Below are 20,237 nucleotides of genomic sequence, written 5' to 3'. Positions count from 1 at the left end.
ACGCATCAACATTCTTTCCTAACAGAGATATTTATTCGAGCTGGAAGAGGACAGACATTTCTTCTACTGATGGAAATCTCGTTTCCAAGAAAACGAGTAACAAAAGAGTCTCTAACTGAAGAACAGAAATTAACTGTTCATTCCATAAAGACAATAATTTGAAGAGGAAATTCTGCTCATTTTTAGGAAACCGTGGTGCTTTAAATTTTTGACGACAAGAAGGAATTCCATGCGGATTCGAAAAAATACTACAAAAACACAGGGCCAATGTTTTCCTTTATGCTGGGAGTGAAAACCTCAGACCACATCTGTGTCAGAGGATACATCTGGAATATTGTTAGCTTTACTGTGATTTAGGAGGTTCACGATAAACATCTAAAAACACTAATGTGAGTTTTGGTTATTTATGTGATAATAACTGACAATTAAATCCCAACAAACAACTTAAGGCTTCATTTTACGATGTTGGAGACTTCATTTGAAGAGTGCTTCTCTGAATCAAATGATTAGCATTTCAAACAAGATAATATGAACCAAACTAATGTCCTTGAATCACTTAAAATAACTGGTTTATTAAAAGCAAGATGTCAATTGATAAAAGAGTGTAGATCTGTGACCCTGTCCTGGTCCCACCTTCTGGAAAACCAAAGTCGCTCTGCATAGATTTTCCAAAATAAAACGGTTTCAGGAATTTTGTTTTCAACACCGGTAAAATCTGTTTATGTTATTCAATGCTTATTCTATGAGTCATGTTTTTTTTTGTCCATATGTTGGAAGTTTGGGTAAGCATTTACCTCACTAGTGCTTTTGTTACAGCGACATCTTGATTACATAAAAAACTCATCTTTAAGCTTTTAAGGTTCACCCTTTTAAAAGTATGTTTTGATTTAAACAAACTTCCTCACGATGATTTAAAGCAAGTTGATCTGGGCAGACATAAAACAGGTCCTTGTTGTTCAGTGAGGCTCTCTAATGGCGTCTTAAGTCCTAAATGGAGCTGAAAACTATTCATAGCTGTTGATGGGATAATACACGTTCTTTTCTTCTTATATAACTTTAAGAAAGAGAAACTGACATACCACTGCTCCACCATTTCTTGCCGTTTATGACGTAGTTGTCTTCATCTCTGTGAAGAGTGCACTCCATGTTGGTCGCATCGCTGGAGGCCACATCAGGCTCTGGGAAAGGAAACACAGGTAACCTTAAAACTCACAATGTCAGAATGTTTCACCTACAAAGAGATATTAAAGGATAAGTTCACCCAAAAAATGAAAATTCAGTCATGGGAAAATTTGAAAAAACAAGGGAAAAGGCTCCATACAGTTCATCTGGTGTAAACTACTCTCCAGAAGCCCCCCCGAGACCCCAAACTGATTTTAAAAGACACTAGTCGCACCCTTGTCGCATGGTCAAGCTTGTGCACCCACTTCAGACAAAGCTACAGTAAAGATTTCAGCTTTAAAAAGGCCATAAATGATGTCTTTTCAAATCAGTTCAGGATCTGAGGGCTTCTGGAGACTTGGATTATGCCGGTCTAGCTGTATGGAGCCATTTGATGTGTTTTTCGGTTGTTTTTTGTACATTATACATACATACAGAGAATATTACAACTCTGTTTTGCTGTGAAGCACCAGAAATGTTTTGTAGACTCGGCCCCAAACGTGAGACTCAAACTCTAACAAGTTTCATATTTATGCTATCCTTGCTTGTTTGAGGTTCTTTTCTAAAAATCCAGCTTAAACCACAGGCTGAATGGTTAAAATAGAGTGCACTTACACCATTTTCATACTTAAACTGTACAAAAGATGACTCTTAGTGAAGTCAAGAGTAGGATGTGTTTATCAGCACAAGATGGAGGTCCCTGTTCAACGTCATTCAGTGAAATAAATCACCCAAACTGGTGACAAAAAACATCCCCCAGATCACTACTAATCACCATCTGTGTTTACGAAAAACCATGGGGAGGTTAACACCCACTGTAATCACCTCTGGCAACAGAAAGCCTCTGTTTCCAGGCAGTGTGCAAAGCAAATGGGACAAAACTGGGAGAAGTTACTCATAGCGAGCTAGTGTTGGAATTTCCAAACACGCTTTTCCCAGAGTTGGAAGCAGTAGTGCCGCGTGTAACCTTGCTCGTTTCAGACTGGAACCAGCACTGGAACTTTTGGCTGAAAACCACAAGAAACTCTGTGAGGGCTGACTTTTAGCAGTACCTTGTAACTGGGAAGAACATTACTTACTTCCACTAAGTGTTCCAAGATGCTTCCTGAAGTCTGCATATACTAATCCACTTTTTAAATTACATCCCTCACACTTTCATCACTCAGATCTCCACTGACCCTAGAGAATATCCAGTCCAGTCTTGGTGACCTCAGTGACCTTTGACATTCAGCACATGTTTGAAACTTCCTCATGGTCATGGAGGTACCTGTCATACAGAAGCAGGAGCGGATCTCTCCCCCGAGCAGAGGCTCCAGCCATTTCTTCTTCTGTTCCTCACTGCCAAACATGTGGAGCACCTCCATATTTCCTGTGTCTGTTGAGAAACATCAAACCGCACACTCTCTTAGACATTATGAGCTACATATGGAAAAAAAATGCACCCTATGATTTAAATCATATGGTGTTATCTGATCTGACAAACACATTTTTTTATGTTTTAAACCCAGTGACTAAACCTAAAAAATGCAAGGTTGTCATGATAAAAACAAGCCTGCAAAGTCGACGTTTGGAGAGGATTTCACCTGAATCTAATCTATGTTCAATACACAAAGTCTTATCCATGTAAAATGTACACAGTACATACAAAGAGCAAGGTTGTGTTATAAATATGGTCATGTGACTGATAAAGTGTCACGGTTATATAAAATGTAACCACTATGGTCTCTAAATTATCTCAGATCATGTGGGATGTTATACCAGGAGCCTGGCAGTTGAAAACTTCAGGGGCAAAGAGGCATCGTCCAGTTTCCTCTGCGATGTAGGCATAGTCCAACTGACTGAGACCACTGACTGCAGGCAGGAACAGGTTCCACAGACCTGCCTCCCTGGCTTTCACCTGGACACACAGATACACGTGTGATTATACAGAGTGTATGTGCAAACTGAATGCTTGTTTTAAAGTAGATGTTTGTGATGACAAGCAGAGCTCAAGAGGTTGGCTCAGCGTGACACAAACATTAACATTAAGTTTACACTCTTAATGATGTATTACAGAGTACTGCTGACTCAGAAGGGAGGTGCACTGTTTAGACAAGATTCAAATAAACCTGAACCTTGAACCTGCTCAATTGATATCCAAGTAATCCCTCTTGGAGTTATTTTTATCTAGATTTTTCTTCTGTTCTCTGACTCATGTGTGTTTCATTGTGTTTCGATTTGCTGCAGAGTTATATGTTGTTTGACTGCATCGTTTGTTTTATGATAGCAGTACCTTTGACAGGCATCTGTTGAAAAAAAGAATGAGGCCACCAAGTTAATTTAAAGGTCAGAAAGTTTGATATATATATTTACATACCTTGAGATCTTCTACTATTTGGGGGGTGTGCCATCTCTGTGGAGACTGAGCATGTTTGGAGTAGTACTCTGCTACTTCCTGGAAAAACAAGTTGTTGTTTTTTTTTTTACACATATTATTGCAGATATTAATCAATTCCTGTTACTTCAACCGCATTTATAAATATTTCTCTATTTTACAGTGTGTTATTTCTGCAGGAGAAACTAATTTATTGTTAAATCTGTTTGACAAACAATACATCACTACGCCCACTGCTCCCACAAATTAAACCAAACAAGATTTGCAATGCCATCACTGCTGCACTGCATTAACACCGCTATGATGCCCGGCCAATGCTGACGTCCATTGACCATTTAAGTAATCAATAGGCTTCTTGTTCTCTCGCTCCAGTGAATGAGTCCTGATTGCATGAATGAACTGCTGTGCTCTGTCAAATCCTTTCATGTCAAACAAATCTCTCTTCTCTTTTTGGCAGTTTTTGGCACTGACCTTCTGAGCAGGAAGCACTTTTTGTCTCATGAAGTCTTTGACCTGCTGCAGAACAGCCTGGCCTTTAGCTGTCTGCAGGAAGAGACCTTCTTCTGTGGGACCTGTGGTGGACCTGGCAAGAAACACATCTCACGTGTTAAACAAGCCAAAGGAAGGAATTATCGGAAGCAGCAGCTGGATGCCAAATTCCAACTGTTGCTGGCTTAAATTAAGTCAGCGGGTGGAGTCAATTTGTTTTCTGGCCTGCAAGAACACTGAATATTATGATTACTGTCAGACTCATTAAAGCATAAATTAGCACATGAAGTAAATGCAAAATTAAGAGTGTATGACTTTCACCCACTTCTATTATGTAACTTGTAACCAACTATATTACTCAGTGGGTGTCTTTGACAACTTACAGATAAAATTACCCTTGCAAAAGCAGAAATGAGTCAGAGAGCCATTTACAGCATCTAGCATCTTTTATAAATAACTGTTGAGTCACTAAGTTGATTATAACCAATCTAAAAACATCCACAGGCTTCCTCTTTTGTAACTCTGAAAGCTACAACTGCAACCCACCTCTGTGCAAGCTGCAAGGCAACCTTAGCCAATGGCTCCACACACTGGCTGAACTCTGCTGCATTGGGAGCACTGGCATTACCCAGCAGGTGGCGTGCATAGATCCCCTGAGAGATCAAAGTGGCAAATAAAGAAAAGTGATAAATATGAGATTAGAATCTACCCAGGTCCCTCTGTAGTTAAGAAGACAATACTTATCCACAGGGTTGGGTAGGAACGGATACCATGTAATCTGGATTAGGTGATCAGATTACAAAAAATAAGGAACTCTTTCTCTTGAAAAAAGGTGTAATTAGAGATTGTAGTTAAACTGTCAAGGATAACATGATAACATTCAAAGTAGTCTGACCCAACTCTGCTAATCCATCATTAGACATTTTAAGTATAGTGTATACAGAGTGCAGCTTTTGCACACCTTAAGGTCGACAGGTGCCTAGGAGAGAACCGAAGGCCGACAAAATCAGAAAAAAGACTCCCGCACACTGTCCACTACACTTGCGATTAAGTTTATTGACAACAATGTTTCGGTACTTAGACCTTCATCAGGTTATCAGTCTATCCAAGAAAACCTGATGAAGGTCTAAGTACCGAAACGTTGTTGTCAATAAACTTAATCGCATGTGAAGTGGACAGTGTGCGGGAGTCTTTTTACTTAAGTATAGTGTATAAAAAATATTTTGACAATATTTTTATTTGCTCTGTCCGTTTGAATAACAACAAAAAAACAAAACAAAAAAGCAAACAGGGAAACAATTTCAGTAGAACTTTGTACGTAAGTGGGTACAAACCTGAGTAATCCCTGCCATCTTAAAAACAGACAGGGCCAGGTAGAAATTCAACTGTGGCAAAGCAGATGGGATCCCTCGACATCGGCAATAAATGGAGATCAGGTCATCCACAGATGGGACACCTGCTCATTGGTTGGACATGAGACAGAAAAAACAGATACAGAAGATGTTAGAGCACAGTTCATTTATCTATTTTGAGCCATTAACTGTACTGATTATGTTGTTCTGGGTTGGTATTTGTACCTTCTATTCCTTTCAAGCTGCCCATTGTGCTGGTGATATTGAGGTTTGAAGGCCAGTAATGGGGCATGAGGAAGTAGGCAAAGTCTGCCAAGGGCTGCCCAGTGGTAGACAGCTCCCAGTCCAGCAATGCTATCACACGTGCCTAAAGACATCAAAAACACTTCATAGCATTTCATTCGCATGAAGAAGGTTTGTAAGAATAACTGTTCCAGATGTTGTACCTCTGTTGGGTGGAATATCAAGTTGTCCAATCGGAAGTCTCCGTGGACAAGTGTGACCTCGTTATCACCGGCTGGCAAATTCTTCATTAACCAATCAGACAGTTCATTCATGGCTGGAATGTCTCTGTGGGCGGCTGCGGTGTACTGCTTCGTCCAGGTGGACACCTTTAGAGACGGAAAGACACTTTTGAATGTCACAGCTCTAACTCCTTTTCCCAGAGAAGATGTTTTAGGTTATTTTGATGTATTGAGTACAACATCTTATCTCACTTGTCTCTTGCAGTAGCCTGACCCTTTTCCATACCCTTCAAGGTTCAGTGATGCCAGGTTCAGTGAGTGAAGCTTTGCCAACACTTCCACTGAGGCCACATACAGAGCTGCTCTCTCTGCTGCACTCACTCCAGGGAGACGAAGATCCCTGAATATACGTCCCTGTTCAATAGGGAGTATCTTTTCACAATATGCATCTTTTCATCTCGTGATATGTAACAATGGTATGAGAGTAAAGTACATTTTTAAAAGCCTTGGCATCAATTTGGTGTGTCAAGCATTCAGTGTGTGTCAGCAGGCAAACACAGGTGAGTCATCTTTTATCATTTGAATATAGAGTAAAGGTCAAGCAAAACAACAATAATAAGCCATTCTGGCCTTGGTAGCATAAACTTACCTTCACATTCTCCATCAAGTAAAACTCTGTTCCAATGACATCAGTATCAGTGCAGTGCAAGAGAGGCTGAGGTACAGGGAAGCCAGCAGAGAACAGGGCCTTCTGCACCCGATACTCCCTGTCCACCTGCAAACAAATATCCACCATTCTATATGAAAACATCACCCGTACTGTAAGTCTTAAGATTATCACCATCTCCTTAAATCACACATCCCCCATAGTTCCCTCATAATTTCTTACTCAGATAGCGATATGTAACATTAAATCCAAAGGAATCCTCTTGGAAAATGTTTTTGTTGACTTTAACTTAACTGAAAGAGTGTTTTGGTCAGTGCACAACAGGTCAGGGGAACATGCAAAAATGTTAAATTTGTGTACAGACAAGCATACATTTGAATACTTATGGGGAATGTTAGTGTTCTTCCTCTCATGCCTCTTACTTGTCTTGTGTTGCATCACCTACATTTTTATTATTATTTTAAGTATTTTGACAGATATTGCGATATGAAACAACATTTAAGTGTATATTATAATTTCATTTTCACTTTCACTCAAAAAATATACAAAAATGATAAGGATATGATTTTTGCTGGGGTCCGTCTCAAACAAGTTGGCTCTCCTAAATGTGGAGAATGTCAGCATCTCTGTGGCACCACAATGCTTGAGTTATGACACATTTTACATTGACCAAAAAACTGCAGCTCCTGCTTGGATACTAAACTTAGATTTCAAAAAATATTTTGATCGTTGTTCAGCTCTATTCCAAAATACATGTTTTGAAAAGGTTTTGCACTGGAAAGGTCTTGACCACTGCTTCAATATTTACACGCATTTTATGTCAAATGAGGATATCAGACAATCTTGTAGGGACTTGAGCTTCTCCCCCTGCTGGACTTGTGTCATGGCTACACACAATAGTCCTGCAAACTAATTTTACTGCCAACATTTTTATTGACCTAAGTTAATAATTTATCAAGCCTTACCTTGTGAGCCCCTGGCAGCAGCTCACCTGGGGGTTTCTTCCTGAGAACATAGCTGTTTGAGGGTGTTTGGATTAGGAAGGTTGGGTTTGACTGTCCAGCACTGGAGAGACAACAAGAAGCTGTTAGCATGTTATCAACTAGCTAAACACGAAGTAGACAATATCAGCTTTCCTATGCTGGGAAAGTGTGAGACAAACCAGTTGTATCTGTCTTACCTGTACTGTCTGACAGTTAGTGTGTCGTTATTTGACACCAGTGACTTGACAGACAGATAACTTAAAAGTCTGTCAACACTGAATTTATGTTGCTGTCGTACAGGAGTTGTCAGCTCGTCCATGTCTCAGTTAAAGGGTGGGTTAATGATCTCCAGCTTCACTGTTGAGCTAACTTTCGTTGTTTGTTGGTGGTTGTGGTGGTCGGACTGTTTACGGCCGCACACGTCGACGTAACATCCTCACAAAAGTCATATTTTAGAGGAAATATTTTTTAAATAACTGCCAGAATAAAAAAAAAACATTTGGACAGAATTAATTTAACAGTCAGCTCAAATTCTCGAAAAATCCGCTAATAATGTAGGAACCCTTGTGTTGTTTGTACTCGTTTTCTGCACGGACATTGTTGACGGTAACACACGTCCAGACAGCTGATGTTAGTTGTGAAGACGTGTACTTTTCTGCGCCTGTTTATCCGTCTAGACAGCTCGTTCACAATATAATTTATAACATCGCATTTCGTTGACATCGTTTAGCGGGGGCTTGTTTTCAAAATGGCGACAGTAGAGGAGCTGAAGCTGCGCGTGAGAGAGTTGGAAAATGAATTGATAAAGTGTAAGCAGAAGCAGTGTGCCATGGAGGATGCTCACAGCTCGGAGCTCCACAGACCGAAAATTGACAAAATGAGCAGCGAGGTTGTGGATTCCAACCCATACAGGTGACTTTTTATGTTATTATTTTGTTTTTTGACAGGTTTTGTCAGCACTGCTCACAGCGTCGAGGGGCTACGCCTTATGAGTCACTCATCCCATATGGTGGTGTTGCATAGACTACAAGCTAATCTCAGCTGTGTTTTCATTGCAGTCGTCTCATGGCTTTGAAGAGAATGGGAATCGTGGATGATTATGAGGTAGGGTTTACAATGCAGAGTTTGAGTTTGTTGCTCTGTCCCCATCAGAAATAATCACAATATTATATAGATATGGAGGAAGTGATACTTGTTACTCCAGTTTCCAATATTTTCCAATCTTGACAGCTGCTATTAATACCAAAATGCATTTTGAAAAAATGTGTTGGGTGTCAGTAAGTTTTTTTTTTTGAAAGACAATGTCATTTTTATGCTATTATAATACAATCATAAACTATCCCAATCCTTTATAAAAGAGTGAATTCCACAGATTGCCAAATATCAGCACTTAAAATATAATTTGACCAATATTTATGAACATATTAATGATTTTAGGGATGCAACTATGGGTTATTTTCATTGCTGATTAATCTGTCGATTAATTTATCAATTAATTGATTAGTTGTTCAGTAAAGATGCTCTTCAAATAGGTAGGATCCCTAATTTTTTATAATTTTTTTATAATCCGAGCACAGGGAGTAACAATTTGAACTAAAGTCGGACAATTCAGGGAACTCAATTGTAGAAACATGGAAGCCCTGAGAGGCAAGTGGAAAAAAAGGCAAGGAACTTAAAAAACATATCCTTGGATGTGGCATTATCCTCACGTGTTCTCAAGTCATAAAGACAGGAGAGAAAACAATTTAGATCAGCATTAGAAATCCTCTACTTTCAAATTTTGTTGACAGAAAATCCGGACATTCACAGTCGCTGTGGTTGGTGTCGGGGGAGTTGGCAGTGTGACAGCTGAAATGCTCACTCGATGTGGCATTGGTAAGGTAATACAAACGTTTTTATTATTTGTTCCATATCAAGTAAAAAATACCTGTTCATCTTGCTCAGGAGACGATCTGCCTGTCCTTACCCCAATCTTGTCTATGTTTGCGCCATCACAGTTGCTCCTCTTTGACTATGATAAAGTCGAGCTGGCCAACATGAACAGATTGTTCTTCCAGCCTCACCAGGCAGGCCTCAGTAAAGTGGAAGCAGCAGAACACACACTCAGGTACACTGTTGTTTATAATAATCCACTAAAATAGAAGCATTCAGTTTCTTTTTACTAACATATTTCTCAATTTACCCAACAGGAACATCAACCCAGATGTGTCATTTGAGACCCACAACTACAACATCACCACAATGGAAAATTTTACACATTTTATGGAGCGCATCAGGTGGGCATTCCTACAGCAGTTTCTAGGATTTAATTTTTCTCTAACCACACACAACAACAGCAAATAATTCTGTGTCTTCTCAGTCACGGAGGGCTAGAAGAAGGGACGCCGGTGGATTTGGTTTTGAGCTGTGTGGACAACTTTGAAGCCAGAATGGCCATCAATACTGTAAGTGCATCCAAATCAGAAAAACAGAGTTGTTATCCATTATGGTTTGTGGTTGGTGCTTTTGCAGATTGTATTCATTTTGTCCTGTTTGTCTCAGGCGTGTAATGAACTCGGTCAGATCTGGATGGAGTCCGGTGTCAGTGAGAACGCTGTATCAGGACACATCCAGCTCATTATTCCTGGAGAGACGGCATGCTTCGCTGTAAGTCCACATGCGAAAAACATCACCAAAAAGATGTTCAACCACTAAAATACTGGCGCAACATTGTCCTGTTAGAAAAAAATCCAGTAGTTATATTGTAATGCAGTTTCATATGCTTTGGTAGTGTGCTCCTCCTCTGGTGGTGGCAGCCAACATTGATGAAAAGACCCTGAAAAGGGAGGGAGTGTGTGCTGCCAGTTTACCAACAACAATGGGCGTGGTTGCAGGGATCCTGGTCCAAAATGTCCTCAAGTAAGATCATTATTTTTGGCCAGTTGGAAACCTGTTAAGTTTTACATCTGCCATTAAAAAGTTTGGAATCACCTGTGATATTGATGTTCCTTCCTTTTACTAAACATTACTTTTCCCCAAACCTTTCGTACAACAATAACATCTATTTGTAAAGAAGGCTCTCTAGAACCTACTTTACAGTATACATTAGATGTTAAGTACATTTTTTTTGTCTTTCAGGTATCTGTTAAAGTTTGGCACTGTCAGTTATTATCTTGGCTACAACGCCATGCAGGACTTCTTCCCCACCATGGCCATGAAAGCCAACCCCCAGTGTAACGACAGCTTCTGCAGGAGACAACAGGAGGAGTACAAGGTGTGTACTTGCTGTTTGTTTTCATGTATCAAGATGTAGGACTGACCAACTGTTGATTGCAATACAGATTGTTAAATAGATGGTGCTGCTGTGTCAGCTGTGAAAGATAATGGCGTCCATATGTGTGAATTGTTCCCTTTTAGAAGAAAGAAGCAGAGCGGCCAAAGGTTGAAGTTGTTGAGGAAGAAGAGGAAGCGGTCGTACATGAGGACAACGAGTGGGGTGAGCAACAGTGTCAGATCTATAACAGTTTGTCTGGATTTGTCATTGAACAACACCCTGACCACATAACTGTGCTGTGCAGGTATTGAACTTGTATCAGAGGTGACTGACGCAGAGCTACAGGCTGCCTCAGGCACCGTGCCTGACCTCCCAGAGGGCATCACTGTGGCTTACACCATTCCAGCTGAGGTTAGTATTCTCTGACAAAACACAGCTTTGAAAGGCTTACATGTTTGAGCTCATTAACTTTCAAGTGAGATTACTGCAGACTTTTTCCAAAGCGTCACACCTTTTTAAATGTAAACAATAGTCAGCTAAATAAGTTCAATGTCACTGCATGCAAATGTATTTGTCTCCAGTTTTATTTTCATTGTATACTGGTCAAAAATGAAAAGTACAACCTAGTTACGTAGGAAAGTTAACCAATCTAAAAATCACAATGCTGTGGTCATGAATATGCACTAATGTAAGTTATATTGGCAAAAGCATGAAAACATACTTTAAAGCATTAAGCCACTAGCGTTTGTTGACTCAAATTCTGATATTTTCTTTTCTCATGTTTTGAACCAGCGTGACGCAAGTGGAGAGACGGTGGAGGAAACCGAACAGAGCCTGGAAGACTTGATGGCTCAGATGAGAAAGTTGTAGGCAGAAATCTGAAGATGCATTTCTGGCATTCAGATAAAACTTTTCTCAAGTCTGTTCCTTTGCTTTCTTTGATAACAAGCATCCTCAAGAAAAAGCCAACTAATGTCAAACAATCAGAGAATTAATTCTTCTAACAGCTACTGGGGGAAATGCATGAAAGGGGCTGTTAATGGCATTTCACTCAACACAAAAAAGCAGTCACGTTTAATTTGCAGACATACCGGTTAGCACTTGGAATTGTACAGCCTCTAATAAAGAAGTCTATGAACCTAGAATAATGTCACTGTTAGTGCATTAACATGTAACACAATGTGTATTTTCTACGGTTTTGATCAGTGAATGAGTGTAGGGACCTTTTCATGTATGTGCTCTGTCATTCACTCAGCTTTAAGAAAACATCTGCTGCAACAGTAATCATGAACAATGTTTAAGTTGTCTCAATAAAGTATTTATTAGATGGGATACAATCTTATCAACATATTGGATGTGATTTTTTTGTTGTCCTGTACAGATTTTACATTTTACATTGATACATGAATATATAAAAACATTAAGATACGTTGTTTGCACTATATTTGGCAATGAAACAGAAGGTTTTGGTGTCCCTTTTGGATTCATGTACATTCATACAATAAATCGTACTTTAACCTGGACACTCATGTGGCACCACGATTGTTTTGGTAAATCCCTTTAAATCCTGTTTGTAAATGAATAAATAAATGGACAAAGTTTTGCATAAGCACAGCATGAAATTAGTACCACAGGTGATGCATGTTTCTTAGACATGCTTGTTTTTGGACACTTCTCTTGGGTTCTACATCTTCTCCTTTTGGATTATGTACTTAATACTGGAAGGTAAATACTGCATAATGTAAACATGAATGGTATCTTAAAAGCGGCACTGTAGTTTTGGGGGGGAAAAAAATTAACTCAGAATTTTAATATTTACAATATTGTTTAAGTTATTTTTAAAAAATCAGTTAATGAAGATCTTTCTCTTTGGATTAAAATTTCTTCCCCAAGACTACACAGTGCACCTTTAATGGTACCTTTTTTTGCATCATTTGATTTTAGAGACAGTAGCTCTCGAAAAATGCTTCATTCAGAGCATCAGGAATGTATGAATTTTTAAGGTTATTCAGAAATCAAACTTGTAACCTGTATCCCAAGTTCACCAAAAAGGAAAGTGCATAGAGTAATATGATTATGAATCCTGTTTTCTGGGTTAAACCCTCATGAAATTCCATTCCTATTTTAAAGATCTATATTTTGAGGCATTAAATAGGAATAGGAATTAAGTGTCTGAATGAACAGAAGTTTAAACCTGAGTTCCAGGTCCATAAAAAGGACTGATTTAAAGAAAGTTTCTTTGACACATGATTATGTTAAAAACAATAAATACTTTTGGCAAATAGACAGGTTTCACAGACTAATACCGCAGACTTCATAATCATCCTGGCAGGTACAGTATTTTTAACCAAACCCTTTAAATCTTCATTGACAATAATCACAGTTTGATGACCAGGATGGTTCCCTTTTTGATAAAACCATTAGGTCTAATGTTTCTGTTACTCTATGGTAGTTCAAGCTGTCAAAACAGCTTTTTATGTGGCTGAACAGAGTCACCTTGGGGCATGTGGGAGGGGAGCGGGTCCCCTCAGACTGAATGTGTCCCCGCTGGAAGAGTGGCGGGACGGAGCGTTCCCACACACCAATGACGGCTCTGCCTCCTTTATCTCCATCGCACGTTTGTAAAGCTCTGCTGCCTTCTCGAAGTCACCCTCTTCGTAGCTATTTATAAGAAAAATAAAAACCAAATAAAACAACTGTAACACAACATTTGTGATTAAACTTATGATTAGCTGAATTTAACCTCAGCTACTGTACCTCAACACAGCCAGGTTTTTTAGGGTCTCTCCGACTCGTGGGTGTGTCCGCCCCAAACTATCCTCATACACCTTCAGTGCTCGTTCATAAAGAGGCAAGGCATCACTGTGCTTCTTCTGCAAAAGATAAAGAAAATCGCAGTTAGCTATGCTCTAAATTCAGCTACATATGCTCATAATAGCCATAAAATAAACACAAGTATGTACATAGACATATGCAAGCCAGAAATACAGTATGTGGTACTGATTAAAACATGATGAACATTCTCACAAGTTGGCAGTAGATCACAGCCAAGTTGACCAGTGCTGTGGCAACACTGGGGTGTTTGGGCCCAAAACTTTTCTCCCTGATTTCCAGAGACAGCTCATACAGCGGTACAGCCTTTTCAAGCTTCCCCTGTACAACACACACGTGTTCAAATCAGATTCCCAGCCAACAACAAACAAAGAAATGAGCTCTTCACAGAAAGAATAATAAAGTTTCAGTGTTCAGTGGCACACTTGACTCACTCTGCGTTTATAGAGCATGGCCAGGTGTTTGAGTGTGTATGCCAGCGACGGGTGGTCTGGGGACAAGGCCCTCTTGCGGATGTCTAGCGCCCTCTCATACATGTCCTCAGCCGTTTCATACTCCCTCCTCTCTGTGTGCAGTGCAGCCAGGTTGTTGAGGGACTGAGCGCAGTCTGGGTGATCTGGACCAAGGACACGCTGACGCATCTCCAGAGAGCGGGTCAGGAAAATTTTTGCTGCACTGGTAAAGACAAAAAGACAAAAACATCAGATAAACAAATATCAGGTGTGTGTTACATGTATTTTTTTGGGAAGCCAGCTGTAACATCTGTGCCTTACTCCAGGTTGTTTTGGAGGTAGTACAGGACGCCCAGTTCATTAAGTGTCTTGGCAGAGTCTGCAGTGTCTTTTCCTAGAGTCAGCTCCTCCAGCTGCAGGGCTCTGCGCCTCAACAAAGTGAAGCCGTACTGAAGGGATTAGAAAAACATGCATGTAAAATATGACTGATTAAGTGAGAATGACTAAGCATGTGGGTATCTGTGAAACATGCTTACCATATGACCTTTCTGGCGAGCGGTCTTCTGACGGATCTTCACTGACCTCTTCCTGAGTTTCTCTGCTTGTTCATACCTGAATTTAAAAAGGCCAGGTGAAAGCCACCGTATTTTAAATGGACTTGTGCATCGAAAGTGTCACTGACTGTTAAGGTTAAGATCACAAGATCAGCAACACAGCTGGGATGCTGCTTTGTAAACACATTGCTTGGCAAGGGATAACCAATGAACTATTCTACGTGAACAGCAATTATAAAATACCTTCATGCATATCCACATGAATAAACAATCATTTACTTGTTTTGTTTCTGATAGAGCATGGCGAGTGACTCCAGCTCTCGTGCCACGCTGGCATGCTCAGCTCCGTAGGCGTTCTCACTTATCTCCAAGGCCTGCTTGTACAGCTGCTCAGCGTTGCCGTACTTCTTCCACTGTACATAAACCCCGGCCAGCTGGTGGAGGGAGCGAGCCACGCTGGGATGGTCCGGGTCCAGTGCTGTCTCCCTAATCTCAAGGGACCTTTGTAAAGGAGCTACGGCCTAGCCAAAGAGACAGACAGACCTTGATACACATGTAACTCTCAGTATGTGTGCTTTTCGAGTAGAAAATAAGATATATAGAAGGACATTTATTGGACATTTTCAAAGCTAATATGTAATCCAAAATATTACCTGACTAGGGAGGCCAAGGTCTTTGAGGAAACGTCCTAATGTCTCATAGAGGTTTGCAAGCTTGGTCATGCTGTCTTCACTCTCACAGCTCTTCTCATAGTGTTTCAGGGAGTCAAAGTATTCAGTGGCCATGGAGCTTTTGTCTTTGCCCACATATTGCCAATAGGCCAGCAACTCAGAGAAATGACCCCTAGAGGACGAAAAAGAAAACAACATACACCTGTAAGACTATATCCAAGTAAATATGGCAGGCTTTGTAATATCAGCTTGTGTCTGTGTGCATTTGTTCTACCTCTTGTAGAGGTTTTGGGAGACAAACAGGTTCAGGAGGCTAAGCTGTAGTTTAGTCTTGTCCTCCTGCTGTTGGAGCAGCCAGGGCAGCTCATCAGCCACACGCCAAGTCACACGGTCCTGGCTACACACACAACACACACCAGGACACGAGTTGTTGTGCTGACAGTTGTGTTGTTAGGGCTGTCACGATATCTGATTTTCACTCCACAATTATCGTGGCCAAACAAATTCACGACAAAGACAGTATTGTGATATCTATAGAAATTTGAAAACAAACATGTTATCAATCAAATCTATGTTTTACTGTGTGTTTTGTCTCACTTTTTGGCAAAAAAAAAACAACCTCTCAAAATATGAGTGTAGGGAGGTGGAGAGAGAGTCTGCAACCATAACTGCAAAAAAAGTGAACTCATAAACAAATATTACATAAGGCCAAACATCTTTGCTGGATTATTCAGACGATATTATCATATGTGTATTATTAACACAATATCAATATTTCATTTTTCAATATCAAGGTTATCGTGAATAAGATATGTTGTATGAGGAAAGATGACCCCTCTTAATAAGCACCTGAGTTGTTGGCTGAAGTAATTTATGAGTTTGTCTCTGTAAGCAGCAGAGCTGCTTCCTCCACCCAGGAACTCCAACCTGACAGCTTCCCAAGCCTGAAGGACAAACACACATACAAGCAAAAACTTCAAAATTGTCTATTCATAAAGGTTCTGTCACATAAATATCAGAGTTTTGTGATGCACTTTGTTTTTTAATGACTTTGTGCTCTATAAGTTTTATCACCTGCAGGTGTTGAAACCTGATGAGCCCACAGCGGAGGGTTACAATGCAGAGTCTGTTCAAACGGTGAAGTAGAGATGACAGGACAGGCAACTCCACTTCTGGTAAAAGGTCTAGTACCTCTGATTCACTCACTCCATTATGGCTGGCACATACAAGGCACAGTATCTGAGGAGAGAACAAAAAAGTCACACAAAGGATCACATCCAGAGTGTTAATGTGAGTTTCTGTGAGGCCGAATGAAACCAGACACAGTGCAATAAAAATCTGATGTGGTATCTTTAATTCATCAAAAGAAAATGCTAATCATGAAAACACAAAATAACATGGTGAAAAGGTAGGTTTGCAGCACACACCAGTAACCATGACACAACTCTGTGTTTAAGATGAGAAAAGTTATTGTTATTTTGTCACCTCTCTCATAACGTGTCGCTCTCTGTCTGTGCTGAGGGAGTTCAGCGTCATCTTGAGCGCCTGCCGATAAAGTGACATGGTGTCCTGACACTGTAGACACTGGTCGAGGCTCTTCTCCAGTGACCAACTTGATATACTGCTGGGACATAGCAAAACACAGCAAAATCAACAAAAACGTCAATATATGTAGCCACACATTCACATACATAAACTCATTTAATAAATATAAAGTTGCAAAACCAAGGGTGGCTGACCTGATGATCATCCTTGCAAGTAGTGTGACATACAATGCATTGCAGGTGGATGCAGAGCGACAGTGCCTTTCCAGCTTCTTCTCCTTAAACCAAAAAAAAACATACAAATGTGGCATTCATACAAACAACATACATCTGATGATTCCAAAAATTAAAACTTTCCACACATTCAAATCTCTTCAGAGATTTTAAAAAGAAGGGTTGATGAAATGATTACTGACCTGGTCCTTGGTAAACTTGATACCCATGCTCTGGCACTCTGCATTAACAACGCTCCTGACCTCTCTAGGGCTCAGTGGGTCTAAGTGGAGGGTGGGCCACAACCTAAACAGAGATGGTCACTCAATTACAAACAGCAATACCACAGGAGCATATTTATAAATACATGCCATTGCATGGTGAATAAATAAACAGCATTTTGAACCAATATAACACGTATACAGTAAATTGACTGGAATATTTAAAATTCAAGCAGTGTGTCTCACCTCCAAGCTTGAGGACACGTCTCTACATTAACAGACACCACCACTCTGACATTGACAGGAAGAGGGTCAATAAGCCATTTCATGTGTCTTTCTGCTTGCTGAAAAAAATGAGAAAAATAGGAGAGTTGGAGGAGTTGCTTTGAAGTATACGTTTAATCTGTCTTAAAACATAGAGGTGTACCTGTATTTGGTCAATGGAGTCGATGATGATGATGATGTTTCCTTGGTGCCGTGCTGACAGACGTTCAAGCCAGCGGGGAAACTCCTCCAAGATTTTACTGGGCTCCATGGACAAGCCAGAAATGGACCAGAAGTGCTGCAGCAGCTATGTGACAATAGAGAGGTAAACAGACAGAAAACACATCCCCACGGTTATTCAGTAAGACTGAGTCATCCCTGGAAGTAAGTCTATGGATGAGCTTCTCCTTACTTTGACTGTGAGGCGTTTGATTATCAGAACTGGCTCCGAGCTTGTGGAAAGTGGGCGACCGACAAAATGATAAAGGAACAGTGTGTTGGGGGACTGTTTCTGCTGCTGCTCGATCCTGGAAGGAATTCAAGGACAATTAGCAAAGTAGACAATCAACAAAATATCCTGTTCCATGATGACACATTGCACCTCTAAAGCAGTGCAATATGAAAACAAGAGGCAAAGGAAGGATGTAATTTAAATAGACAGGAAAACACTGAAATATAAACATGATGTCATAATTGTTTTGTCCTTGTGGCATGTTGTAAGAGAGCTATCAGACTGAGAAATGAAAAATGATCTAAACAGGCCTAGAAGTGCTAAATTAGGAAAATTACTCAACATCCCTGAAATGAAATGCTTTTAACTACAATAGTTGTCCAATAGTTTGATTTAAAAAGTCAAAAGGAAGTATATCACACTTCATCAGTTCTCACCATTTGGACAGCAGGAGAGACTTCCCTGAGCCTGGACCACCAGACACTAGTAGAGGAGGGGTGGGAGGGGGAGCAGCTATCATGTCATTCAAACGATCTATGTACTGAAGAGGACATCAGATACAACACCATTTTATAGAGTTTCATGAACAAATGATGAGACTGGAAGATTAGATTTAGAAAGCTAAATTGAGTGGAAGATCTGTAGTACCTTCTGAAAGCCTAACTGGGAGGTGGAGCTGTTACAGGCCTGCTGGTAGGACTCAATCTGTTCCTGCTCATCATGCAGGTCCCACAGCACATCTCCCGAGTCTTCCTCACGTCCCTCCTCTATCCCAGAGTCCTTAGAGTCAACGTCTACTCCTTCAAGGCCCAGCAACTCCTACATGATGAGGGTAGAAGTGGAAGTTCAGTGCCAGGAGGCTCTAAAAAGACAGATGCTGCTGAGGGACAGTCTGTACCTGTTTGATGACTTTCTCTAGCTGAGCATTAATCAGGTCGGCACCCTCCTCTGCAGAACCACAGTGATCCACCACCTGGGTTAATGTTCAAAACATGTCAGCACAAGCACTGTGTGGCACTGTGGCAATCAGGAAAACACATTGTCAACTTTAAAAGGGCAGTAAACACACAACTTCTGCTTTTGGTGACAGTTTAAAATATGGTTATGAGTTGTTGACAAACTCTGAATGTAAAGAATAGCAATGCAGAAGCACATATTACACAATTGCACAATATTCTCATGACTTTAAACTATCATATAGATTTTTTAATAATCAAGCTATTATGGTGATCATGGTAAAATACAATCCTTTATTTAACCTTTAATACTTTGTGAAATATCTCCTCCCCTGTGACCTGTTTGACTTGTTCATTTAATATACGGCACACACCAACCTTGATTTTGGCAGCCTTGTCTGCAGCATTGACCCTTTCCAGCAGTTGCCTGGTCGGTCCAGTCAAATTGTGATCTTCTTCAGTCCTGAGGTAGAGCACCAGTGGATGGCCATCTGGATTCTTCACAAAAGCCTCCTCACAATCCTCCAGCACAGAGCTACACACATTCATAAATATCAGAAGAAAGTGTCTCATTTATTTATAAACAAGCAATATAATTCATGTGCAGTCTTACCTATCCAAGTGAGGATAGGTCTAGGACTTACTGTACCTAGTGACAGTAGATTTGAGAAGAAGCACACACACAGAGCTCCTTTCAAGCTCCTGTTTGCGCTCCACAGCGTATGAGGCGGCGTTTTCCTCTGGGAAGCAGACATTCAGGTAGAAATGGCCGAGACCCTCACACATTCTGCGTAACACAGGAGAGTGTTTCTGTAATGCAAACGTGAAAGAAAGATTTCCCAGACGAGGATAAGTGGCATTTTAAACCAGGTTAAATTACAACTTTCAGTTTTCTCTGTTTTCCACTGAGTCTGACATTCAGACTAGGCTTGAATTGACCAAACTAATTTCCTGAGAGTAAATTAAAGGCAATGAAACACTAAATTAAGTCTTAAATTAAATCTCTGTGAGCATGTTTAACTTACATTGATTCTGTCTGTCAGTAGAGACATATTGATTGTGTTGTCTATTTCAGTGAAGGCGAATGAGTACCATCAGCCAGAAAGGAACTTCTTTTTGACTAACTACCTCAATATCAGTATTGTGACAATACTGCAGGGATGATGATTGGTACTTTCAAAAACCACTGCTCCAACCAACCTTAATAAAGATGTCAAGCTCAGCTTTGGTCTCCTGGGTAAAGATCAGGTAGCACCGCACTGTGTTACTCCATAAGGCCTGGGGCACATGAGGGGAGACCTGAAGCAGACTGGCCACTGCAGCATCCCAGTCATCT

The 20,237-nt window shown here is 40.4% G+C and overlaps 2 protein-coding genes across 4 annotated transcripts in view; one reads left to right on the top strand and one right to left on the bottom strand.

Moving 5' to 3' along the window:
- Window positions 1-20,237, bottom strand: part of nphp3 (nephronophthisis 3) — a 32,296-nt gene that overhangs the window by 10,126 nt on the left and 1,933 nt on the right. Inside the window, exons 5-39 of one of the 3 annotated variants that reach the window (XM_073488025.1) lie at window positions 20,102-20,235; window positions 19,551-19,711; window positions 19,280-19,436; window positions 18,844-18,918; window positions 18,594-18,764; window positions 18,383-18,486; window positions 17,907-18,021; window positions 17,658-17,801; window positions 17,477-17,574; window positions 17,213-17,315; window positions 16,992-17,074; window positions 16,738-16,873; window positions 16,327-16,491; window positions 16,102-16,196; window positions 15,527-15,649; window positions 15,235-15,424; window positions 14,861-15,102; window positions 14,564-14,639; window positions 14,349-14,476; window positions 14,010-14,250; window positions 13,771-13,896; window positions 13,501-13,616; window positions 13,240-13,404; window positions 7,473-7,572; window positions 6,490-6,615; window positions 6,093-6,254; window positions 5,823-5,987; window positions 5,602-5,743; window positions 5,359-5,480; window positions 4,571-4,677; window positions 4,007-4,118; window positions 3,518-3,595; window positions 2,920-3,058; window positions 2,429-2,536; window positions 1,080-1,178 (exon numbers count right to left, since the gene is read on the bottom strand). In XM_073488025.1, the coding sequence (XP_073344126.1) occupies window positions 1,080-1,178; window positions 2,429-2,536; window positions 2,920-3,058; window positions 3,518-3,595; window positions 4,007-4,118; window positions 4,571-4,677; window positions 5,359-5,480; window positions 5,602-5,743; window positions 5,823-5,987; window positions 6,093-6,254; window positions 6,490-6,615; window positions 7,473-7,572; window positions 13,240-13,404; window positions 13,501-13,616; window positions 13,771-13,896; window positions 14,010-14,250; window positions 14,349-14,476; window positions 14,564-14,639; window positions 14,861-15,102; window positions 15,235-15,424; window positions 15,527-15,649; window positions 16,102-16,196; window positions 16,327-16,491; window positions 16,738-16,873; window positions 16,992-17,074; window positions 17,213-17,315; window positions 17,477-17,574; window positions 17,658-17,801; window positions 17,907-18,021; window positions 18,383-18,486; window positions 18,594-18,764; window positions 18,844-18,918; window positions 19,280-19,436; window positions 19,551-19,711; window positions 20,102-20,235 (4,608 nt within the window). Of the gene's footprint in view, window positions 1-1,079; window positions 1,179-2,428; window positions 2,537-2,919; window positions 3,059-3,517; window positions 3,596-4,006; window positions 4,119-4,570; window positions 4,678-5,358; window positions 5,481-5,601; window positions 5,744-5,822; window positions 5,988-6,092; window positions 6,255-6,489; window positions 6,616-7,472; window positions 7,573-7,687; window positions 7,868-12,039; window positions 13,405-13,500; window positions 13,617-13,770; window positions 13,897-14,009; window positions 14,251-14,348; window positions 14,477-14,563; window positions 14,640-14,860; window positions 15,103-15,234; window positions 15,425-15,526; window positions 15,650-16,101; window positions 16,197-16,326; window positions 16,492-16,737; window positions 16,877-16,991; window positions 17,075-17,212; window positions 17,316-17,476; window positions 17,575-17,657; window positions 17,802-17,906; window positions 18,022-18,382; window positions 18,487-18,593; window positions 18,765-18,843; window positions 18,919-19,279; window positions 19,437-19,550; window positions 19,712-20,101; window positions 20,236-20,237 lie in introns of those variants that run through there. The other 2 variants (XM_073488022.1, XM_073488024.1) reach the window with 2 other exon arrangements.
- On the top strand, window positions 8,095-12,085 carry uba5 (ubiquitin-like modifier activating enzyme 5). The gene is made up of 12 exons (XM_073488030.1): window positions 8,095-8,402; window positions 8,549-8,594; window positions 9,281-9,370; window positions 9,488-9,597; window positions 9,680-9,766; window positions 9,850-9,934; window positions 10,032-10,136; window positions 10,261-10,388; window positions 10,608-10,743; window positions 10,887-10,965; window positions 11,048-11,154; window positions 11,536-12,085. The coding sequence occupies exons 1-12, from the start codon at window positions 8,239-8,241 to the stop codon at window positions 11,611-11,613; spliced, it is 1,215 nt and encodes a 404-aa protein (XP_073344131.1). The 5' UTR covers window positions 8,095-8,238; the 3' UTR covers window positions 11,614-12,085.

The sequence above is a fragment of the Pagrus major genome, chromosome 19 (genome assembly GCF_040436345.1).
Source record: "Pagrus major chromosome 19, Pma_NU_1.0".
NCBI lineage: Eukaryota > Metazoa > Chordata > Actinopteri > Spariformes > Sparidae > Pagrus > Pagrus major.
Note: the sequence above shows the minus strand (reverse complement) of the source record. Positions and strands in the feature narration are given on the sequence as shown.